This window comes from Tachypleus tridentatus, chromosome 1, assembly GCF_004210375.1.
Source record: "Tachypleus tridentatus isolate NWPU-2018 chromosome 1, ASM421037v1, whole genome shotgun sequence".
Classification (NCBI taxonomy): domain Eukaryota; kingdom Metazoa; phylum Arthropoda; class Merostomata; order Xiphosura; family Limulidae; genus Tachypleus; species Tachypleus tridentatus.
The window spans coordinates 5,425,079-5,435,275 of NC_134825.1; the positions used below are offsets into that span (position 1 = coordinate 5,425,079).

General features: G+C 30.4%; 1 protein-coding gene across 2 annotated transcripts in view; it reads left to right on the top strand.

The window, feature by feature from the left end:
- LOC143234866 (cytochrome P450 3A24-like) overlaps nucleotides 1–8,507 on the top strand; it is a 42,980-nt gene extending 34,473 nt beyond the window's left edge. For both annotated transcript variants that reach the window (XM_076472586.1, XM_076472645.1), the window contains 9 exons: nucleotides 318–558; nucleotides 1,097–1,236; nucleotides 1,684–1,816; nucleotides 2,160–2,223; nucleotides 2,670–2,778; nucleotides 3,256–3,347; nucleotides 5,861–6,001; nucleotides 6,895–7,057; nucleotides 8,198–8,507. In XM_076472586.1, coding sequence (XP_076328701.1) covers nucleotides 318–558; nucleotides 1,097–1,236; nucleotides 1,684–1,816; nucleotides 2,160–2,223; nucleotides 2,670–2,778; nucleotides 3,256–3,347; nucleotides 5,861–6,001; nucleotides 6,895–7,057; nucleotides 8,198–8,278 — 1,164 coding nt within the window. In that variant the 3' untranslated portion in view covers nucleotides 8,279–8,507. The remainder of the gene's footprint in view (nucleotides 1–317; nucleotides 559–1,096; nucleotides 1,237–1,683; nucleotides 1,817–2,159; nucleotides 2,224–2,669; nucleotides 2,779–3,255; nucleotides 3,348–5,860; nucleotides 6,002–6,894; nucleotides 7,058–8,197) is intronic.
- Nucleotides 8,508–10,197: the final 1,690 nt, after the last annotated feature.

Below are 10,197 nucleotides of genomic sequence, written 5' to 3' on the forward strand. Positions count from 1 at the left end.
TTATACAAAACTAATATTGTTAACGTAATACTGGAACACCATGTTTTTTACTTTAAAGAAATTATATCTTTTATAAGTATCTTTTGATACTTCTTTCCTCTACCTCAGAGACAAAAGGATATGTAATTATTGTTTTACAAGTTGTATCTTCACATACTCTCCACAGCGGTATGTCTGCAGATTCAAACTACTAAAAAGCTTAGCTTTGTGCTCCATTCTAAGCAAAGAAAACATGCTTTTATTTACAACCCACGGTCATACCACGCAGGTTTTAAATTTCTAGTCATTGAAACTAAACATTCTTTTATCTTCACCAGATGTCACAAACTATGGATGAAACAATTGATGACTTACTCAGAAATATCGAAAAATATTCAAGAAAAGAAAGTTATCTTGATGTATATGATCTATTCAAGGCCATGACTCTGGACGTAATTTTTAAATGTGCTTTAGGTGTTGACGCGCATGTTCAAATAAATCCAACAGAAAACGAGTTACTCAATCATGCCAAAGTATTCTTCTCTTCTTCAATTCAATCCTTGCTTTTCCTCATTCATGGTAAGAGTTATAATATTTTCTTGTGTATTATAGATTTAACGAGTTTGTTGTGATCCAAGAAATTCTGTACGAAAATGTTTAAATTTAAAATATTTGCCTAATAATGTCTATCTTTATGAATGACTGTGTTTTGATTCATGATAAAACTACCAGACAATGCATAGAATAGAAAGTGGATAATAACAGGATATAGTTTGTGATGAAATGATTATAAAGTAAGTTTCTATCATTAGTAATTAGCGTATACAAGATATCGTACAATGATTTCTTATAACAAAGTAAGAAACGTGTGTCACTAATTTATCTTTCCCAATGTTCATTAATATTTACAATGGAATTTTTGAATGTAACATGTTTTCACTTTTGGAGTAAGCAAACATTACCAGATTTATAGGTAATAAAAAATATACGGTTTTATTATATTTAGTTTTTATACAGGAAATGTTATAAACTTAGCACACAATATTTTATTACAACGTTTATAACAAACACGTTGTTTTTTGTCGTGGGATTTTAAAATGTTAAGATTGTGTTTTAGTGTCATTTCCGGCTTTCCAGTGTCTCACCCGGAATATCAGAACTCTTCAGTTTAAATATCGGAACAAAGGTTCCGATCCAATACTTGATCTTGTGGACGTTTGTCGTGAAATTATGAAATCTCGAGCAGCTGATCCAACGGTACGTGTAAATATATACTTCAATACCAACTAGCTAACCCTTATGTATACGAACAAAACATTAGCACTAAGTTCAGCATTCCTTCTAACGAATCTGTGCTGCTAACACAAAGTGATTAAAACATTGAACTCGTATTCCGGAAGTGGCGAGTTCGAATTCACCACAGAATACCAAACTTGCTGACATGATTATGTAAAGTCGTTTCAATATAACGTACTAAACCCTTAGAATGCTACATTTTTTGTCCACCTACTTCTAAAGTTTCATAAATCATGAGTTGTTAACAAAGTGTGATGTTCTTTTATAAAAGATAAACTGTTAATGGAAACTTTAGACTAGTAACATGGATCATAGTATAACAATCCTACAGTTTTCTCATGTGTGTTTCCTATACGACTTAAATGTTGTTGACGGTAACCATTAAGTTTTCGAATTGTTGTTACATAGAAACGACGGAATGATCTTCTCCAGGTAATGATCGACTCTCAGAACATAAATGTTGACGTTACGAAGGTTACCAGGAATCAACTAACTCCTGGAGACGAAAGACACATATCAAACCCTGGTGAAAGTACAAATGGTATCAACCAGCATTTATTATGACCTATTAAAATATATTGTTCAGTCTCTGTGGCTATGATTCAGACTTTAGAAACTAATAAGGTGGGAATTGTTATCAGAGATACAAATACAACGAAAATGTTCGTGATACCCTAATACCTTCTCTCTGGAATTCTTTATTGAATGATATGATCAAAGAAATGAACGTTTACTCAACTTAAGACAATAACTAACTTAACATTCTGTTATATATACTCTGATTTGTAGATATAAGTAAAATTGTATTCACTGATACCGTAATTTAAAAGAAGTTTTAACATCACTTGAATTAAATAGTAATGATATATTTTGTATCATCACAGTTTCCAAGAGTGGCTTATCTGATGATGAAGTGGTGTACAATGCTTTAGTGACTTTATTAGCAGGGTAACTGCAGTTTCTTTTCACTTCTTTTTATCATTAGTTACAACACATTGCTGGCTGTAATGACAGATTAATTATAATTAGTTTAATGTATTCCGTATCACTAATTATCGAAAATCTTTTCTTCTTATATATTTGCCATCATTAATTAAATTATTTTAACTCTTAGAAATACCTAGAACTAATAATATAACACTTCGGGTATTATTGATATTTCTAAATTCAATAGTTAAGTGTGAATACATTGGAAATAAATTTAATTTCAAAATTGTCACAACAATGTCACATTTTAATGTAATTCATTTGTAGTTAAATTTGACCCTTTGTGGCTCAGAAGTAATGCAAAGTAATTATATTGCTTTCAATCGAGTTTCAATATTGGTTGTGAACTTGATAAAGGTAGTCCAATTTGCTTAAGAAGAAACAAAGATATTATATTTTACTTTTAGCTTTGAAACAACTAGTTCTGCTCTTGGGTACACCACACACCTACTGGTGCAGCATCCAGATATCCAAGAAAAATTAAGACAAGAGGTAGACGAGCTCATTGAAAATGAAGTACGTAAAATACACAATAATTCATCACAATGGCTCGTTAGTGATATATCGGTTTGTTTGGTTAAACTGTTGTAAATAGAGCTCAGTTTAAATATCGTTCGGCAAATATTTTTCACAAAAATGTAAATTTAAACAAAGAATGTTGAGATTATTAACGTAAAGCATTATGTATGATGCCAGAAAAATACGTACTTCAATAATTCAAGATACAAAACGATATAACACCTATTGCAGAAGTGCTCTCAAATAGACCACCATTATCTCGTATTATAGATTATTTTATCGTTTTTAGTGTAGTATTAGCTACTATTAAAGTTACAACAACTCAGTTCACTTTAGAACATAACATTGGGTACAATGACCTGGAACACTAAGTAACCTTTTATGTGAAAGGTAGATGAAATGTAGATTATTCCAAGTGTCAGATAAGATCAAATTGACCTTTGTTTTGTTTTATATAAATATTTATTATTTTAGGGAGAAAACTTGGACTACGTGTCTGTCCATAAACTGCGTTACCTGGATCAGGTTTTTAGCGAAAGTCTCCGTGTTTATCCACCAGTTTACCTGTGAGTTTTCAATATTTTTATTTAAAAACAAAAGAAAAATATTTTGGTAGCCTACAAGTACGAGTGGAATGTTTTACCATAAGGACAACAAAAATATAATAAGAATATCTTTATTATTATTTTAAACCCTATAATAATCACAAACGTCGTTTTCTATATGTATGAACTTTCTTAACTTCATAAAAGCTATCGAAAGTAACAATTCTCATACGAAGTAATTGAAATTGTATTTAATTATTATCATATATTTGATTTATAGTTTTGTAATTGTTAACTTCGTATTTGTTTGTTTGTTTTTAAAGTTCGCGCAAATCTACAAGAAAGTTAACTGCGCTAGAAGTCGCTAATTTAGCAGTGTAAGACTAAAGAAAAGACAGCTAGTCATCAACACCCATCCTCAACTCTTGGGCAACTCTTTCACCAACGAATAGTGGGATTGATTATCACATTATAATGCCACCACGCTGAAAGAGTGAGCATGTTTCGTGCGACGGGAATTCGAAGCCACGACCCTTTGATTACAAAACTTTGTATTTCGGAAATATTTGATATTATTTTGAGTGTTTCTAACTTAATCTCAGAGTGAACTAGATATTTTGATCTGGTTTTGTTTGATACTTGAAGTAACTCCAAAGTTTGACAACACAAAGTGACATGGTTATTTGTAAAAATGTTAAATTTATAAGTTAGATACAGGCAGTTGAAATAAATTAAGACAAGTAATTCATTGACGTCGTAATGGTACGCCCACTAACGATACAAAACAATGTTTGCATCGATAAAACGTCAGAAATCGATAAATGTGAAGGGTAGAAGACGAATAGCTCATTGTGTAGATTTTCGCTTAACTTCAAACGAACAACAGAAGATAATTAGATGTGAATACCTTCTAAAACGGATTGATCCTTAGTTAATCCCGTAACATATAAATATGCAAATTAATATATGATTATTGTGTGTTATTTATAAATAATTAATCAGTATAATTATATTGTCATACAGACTTTGAACTATAAAAGGTAGATACCAGATTACGAGATATTATACACGTAGTGTGGTTGACATATAACATATGTTTCTTTCCGTTCATTCGTAAGTTTTAAGTTTATAAAATAAACATGCTTATAATTAATCTAAACAGCATAGTTTTAAAATTTTAAGGTAAGTGTTTGTATTACCCATATTCAGGTTGTAATAAACTGTATAGAAGACAACTCTGCAGAAAAGTTGAAAAAAATATGGTATATTTAGTGACATGTATAATAAAATAAAGCTAAATTAAATATACTATATAATAACCCTGCCTTATTAATGACTTATCTGGACGATCGGAATAGTATAATGTTGATTTTGTAAAGCTTTTGTTAATGTGTCAGCACACTGAAGGTTAGCAAACTAAATTACCTGGAAAAGGTTGGTGAAGTCTAGATAGTTGGATTGTATGATGGTGAAGTGCTATATACAAGTCATCAGCGAGGACTACAAGTGCTATATACAAGTCATAAGCGAGGACTACAAGTGCAAGTCATCAGCGAGGGCTACAAGTGCTATATACAAGTCAAACAGCGAGGACTACAAGTGCTATATACAAGTCATAAGCGAGGACTTACTGGTAATACTTAATACAGTTTTTCACTTCCTTACTCAAGCAACTGAGGATACGGTTCAAATAAGGGTTACCCGAATTATTGTGAAGGTGAAAGGTTATCTCATGTGGATATCTTACTCTCTTTTGACATTCTTTCTTTAGATAAAATAAGGATAATCGGAGATCTTACCAACTTTTATGCGAGTATCTGTGAGATCTATAAGATAAAAGTATCTGACATTTTTCACTGTATTTTGAAGATCTAAGAGCGAGATATCACAAGATTAATATTTGGAAAAGAGAGTCCATGTTCAGATTGAGGAATTTTACTTTTTTAGAGGTTAATAAGTAATAAATATCTTGAGAGAAGTAGTGTATTATAGAACTTTACATTGGTTTAAAAGAGGAAATGATTATTTAGTGAACAATAAACCGTTGGTATATTTGTTCTAAAGTACCACGTGATCCGTTGTAGGCCATATTAATGCAATGGAGACTATAAAATAGAAAAATGTCTGAAACCAGCGATATGGAAAAAACAACAACAGCAGTTGGGTCTAAAACGATTTACTACGATGAATTACAAAGAACATGGTGTTTCCTGTTGTAGTTCCTCTTTATTGGTCAGACAAGTTCAGATGAACGGTTTGTATCCAATACACAAGAAACTCAAAGGTCAATCAGTAGAGTTCATACACCAGCTAATCAGCGTTGATCATACTTGCCCGTCAAAAAAATACAAATTGCGTCCGTATAGCTGTTGTTATCAACTGACTCGGATCATTCTTGTTTCATCAAAAATTGATCAACTTGATTTAATTATAGAGAAAATAATATCGATCACAACGTTAGCCTTTCAGTGTGTTTCAGATTTTGTCTAAGAATTACGGTTATGTTATAATAATTCGTTATTCTATAATGACAGGTTTGCTAATCGTGAGGCAAATAAAGATGTAACGTACGGATCCATTCATATTCCGAAGGGAATGGCAGTACAGGTTCCCATTTACAACCTTCACCACAATCCAGGTATCTGGCCAGACCCTGAAAAATTTGATCCAGAAAGGTAAATAGAAAAATAAAATATTGTTGTTTCTGGTTTTCCAGCTTCTATGACCTAGTGGCTGTTATCGTCATGGTGATAAATTTTATTCTGACGAACTTTCAAAAATGTTGTATAAAAACTGAACTTAATGAAAACTATTTTGATACTGTGAGTGACATCACCGTTAGTGTGTAGATGTAACTGTTGGAAGGTCCAAGGTTTGAGTGATGAAATATAATTTAAAGCAATCAAGCTCTCAACTGTGGAGCGTTATAACTGTGACAATGTAACTAATAGGGTGAGATTATCTGAACAGCAGTACCTATTTAGCTCTTTACTTGTGAAAGAGAATGTTCAACTGTAAATACGAACTCTGTATTAACCACTTCATTGTCGGACGACATTAAAACAAACCAAAGGAATAAAATCATGGTTACACTAGGGTACTTTTCAGGTATATGATTGACTAGGATTACTTTTATTCTGTTTCTTCTTCCATATTTCACGTAATAAGAAATCTTTAAGTTGTACATGAATTTTTTTAGTTTAAATGTTTTTTTATTTGATTTTATAAGTAACTTTCCTTGAAGAGGAAATTGGATGTGATTACCTTCTAAAACGGTTTCATCGTTGTGACCGGTCAATTAAACGCCATATTTATAGATTTGTGTTAGAAAGTGAATTCAGTATTTCGTCTGCTTTGAAATATTGTACTCAATGTAATCGATTGAATTATTCGATTAAGGAAAGAAACTATTTATCTTTTAAAAATTAACGAACACTTTTATATGTGTTTATGTGTGAATTCACACTATGTGAATGTGAATACCTTATACGAATATATTTGTACAGTTTTCTTGTTTTAGTAAATTTATCAATACATTACTCAAAGTTTAACAATAACCATTTTTCAGATTTTCTCCTGACAACCACAACTACAATATACTTGCTTGGCAACCATTTGGACATGGGCCTAGAAACTGTATTGGGAAGAGCTTTGCTCAATTGCAAGCCAAGATGGCCTTAGCGAGATTAGTTCACGAGTACTACTTGACGCCTTGTGAGAAAACTGAAACGGTAACCAAAATAAAATAGGTGTTTTATCACGTATTTATTCAATATATGATACTTTGAAAAAGATGTAGGTGTTTTAATTTTATATTACTGTTATTTACATGTTCTATACTTTCTCATTTCCATGCTGTGTTGAATGTTTTAAACAGAGCCAAGTATGAAAGGATCTGCATTTAACAACATGTTATCTATTATGTATTTGTAAAGACGTAACTCAACTTTCATTAAAAAATACAACGTTTAAATAGATCAAGAACATTCCCAGGTCTTCATGCAGTATAGCTGTTTCACGAAAAATATACAGCCAACTTTACTGTAGACGATGAGAATAATAATTACAATAATATGAACAAATGTGAAATCTTGATTTTATTTAAGAATCGTTAAAAGACTCGTGTTCCTTATTGTCGGTTTTCGGATGATCTCAACTGTTGTGAAAGAAGGTTTGATGTTTTTTCAACAATAAGTCTGTTTCCATGGTGGTTCTTGTTCCAAATATTAAATTAGAGATTTTTGTAAATTTCTGTGCGACCTACGTATATAATAACTACCGTGGTTTAAGAATTTTTAGAATTATTACATTCTTTTGTATAATCTTGTCTGATATTGTAGTACTGCGATTTGTAGTTAAAGTAACACAGAGACAGGTCTTTATTAGTGTGTAATTTATATATATGTGCAGTATGTCCTATGATTCCTTGGTTATTTTCTGTTTCCCACGTATTAAAATTTACGTTTAAAGAAATATAATTCTCCTCTTAAAACTTGTAATTATTCAATTGAGTAACGATTAATTTCAAATAATGTTTCTTAGAGATAAATTTAAAGGGAATATGATGATCTAAGTGATATTCAGTTCCTAAGTACAAATATTTATGGCTTCAATTTTGACATAGAAAATTATTGTTTTTTGATAATATTAATCGAGAATACAGGTTTAATCAAATTAACATAACTTACTCCGACTAGATTACAACAAATCTCTTGTAATTTCAAACTGATTGCATATAATTCACTCTCCAATCTTATTTTGTAAATTATCTGAATTACAATAGAATTATAAATTATTAATTATTCTCGATCTAGGTTATAAACGACAAATTTAAATTAGAGTCTTTATCACATTATTCTATTCTTTTACAGAAACTCGCCATCAGAACTGGTACATCAACTATCAATCCAGCAAATGGAATTTTTGTAAAATTTGTCCAAAGAAATACCTAAAAATGACCTCTTAGAATACCAAAATAACGTTACATAACCTAGAACGCAATTGTATATTTCATCATTAGAATAAAAATGTTTAAGATTTAATTTTGAAATGATGGTGCAATTTCAGGTATATTTTTGTCGAAGTGTATATCTCATTTATTTCTTCAAATACGCTGTGTCTTCTAATATTCAATATTCAACTAAGAACTGGAATATGGTATTCAATAAATTACTGACTTGACTTTTTTAGTCTATAGAAACTTATTTACACTCATATACCTGAATCAAAATTATTTTGAAGAATGTAAGTTATAACATTTGGATACAATTTTCTTGCTATTATAACTTTATTATGTTGCAAACTGAATTAAAAGAATAATAGTTTTCAAGTGAAAATACATTCAGAGTTATTTTTTATTAAAACAAAAAACATTCTTTTATTAACAATTTGAGAAGACAATTGTTTTATCCAGGAACAGGTAACGATACTAACTGTATTAACACAGATGGATTAGAACTGTCATAAGTTTATTATGTATGTATGATAGCATATTTGGCTAAGAAGAAAAGTGAGTTTTATATAACAATAGTCGCTTGAGAAATTTAATGTTAAAAGTTGTTTCATAATATTTGAAATAAAACTTGCATAATAAATAAAGTTAATTTTACAATTATTTGCACTAGTGGCCTTGGATAATTAATAAGTTATAATGAAGTTGTTAAAGTAGTTGTCAAACGTATGTTTCAATAATGAAAATAAAACTGTGATCAATGTACAAACATACTATCAAACATAAGTAACACATAAATGAAAATTATAAAAATAAGTTGAAATCCTGCAGACATTATTCATCTTTGTGAAACACATTCAATAAAAAAATATGTCGAATAAAAAACATAACTTAAGATCTGTACTAATCCCTACAGGACTGTCAGCCTTTGTTACTTCTATTTAACGAGTTTTGAAAAAAGTGAAACCGAAAAATTAATGTTTTGTTTATCAGATATTAAAACCATAGTAGAATGTAAAACTTCTATTACAATGTCCACCTTAAGACCCTTATTAACACAATACATTTAGTTATATCATATGAATATTGTAACATTATTTCATTTGTAAAACGTATGTCTGTTAAGACTATAAAGTCGCATGTATAAAATGAAATATTTTGTTAAGTACAATGAAAATCATAGTTCAATAGAAATCATAAAGAAAGATCAGTAAAAGTGTAAGATTGTCACAGTTAAATAAGTATTATTTTAAGATTTACATATAAAAGTTAAAGACGTGTGAATAACATGATAAAAGTAACTAAAGAGTGAAGTGTTTTATACATAAACTACTGTGTTACATTTATGTAACAATAGTAGAATATAGTTGTTGTTTCATCTTCAAACTGTTGTAACATGTTGTTATCTCTTCTCCAATAGTATGTTGCTATGCTACCTCTAATAGCATGTTGTTATCTACACTGTCATGTTACTATGTCTTGAGAGAATCACTTGTCATAGAACATTAGGGAGGGTTGTGCTAATGAACAAAAGTTATTGAATGAAGCTTGTTTGGCAAGTCATAAAACCTTTGACTGCTACAACAAGCTCTTTAAGATTCAAACCATCTGCACAATCTGAAAAAAATACATTGGATAACACATAAACAAACCGAACATTTTAATCTTTAGTTTAAAGTTTTATAAGTGTTTCCATTTTCTAGCTGGAACAACCAGTGCCTTAAAGTCAGACATAATGAGTTAATCCAGTGTTATTGACCACATGTTCTATCTCAGTGGCTGTCTTATAGAATAGTGGTCCTCTGAAGCCTGTACATTAGTTGTTTGGTGAGGTGCAGTAATCTGTATCGATTTGACCCCAGTTCAATAAAACTCTTAATAACTTCTATCATGAAGAAAATGAATGCATGCAGAAACTGT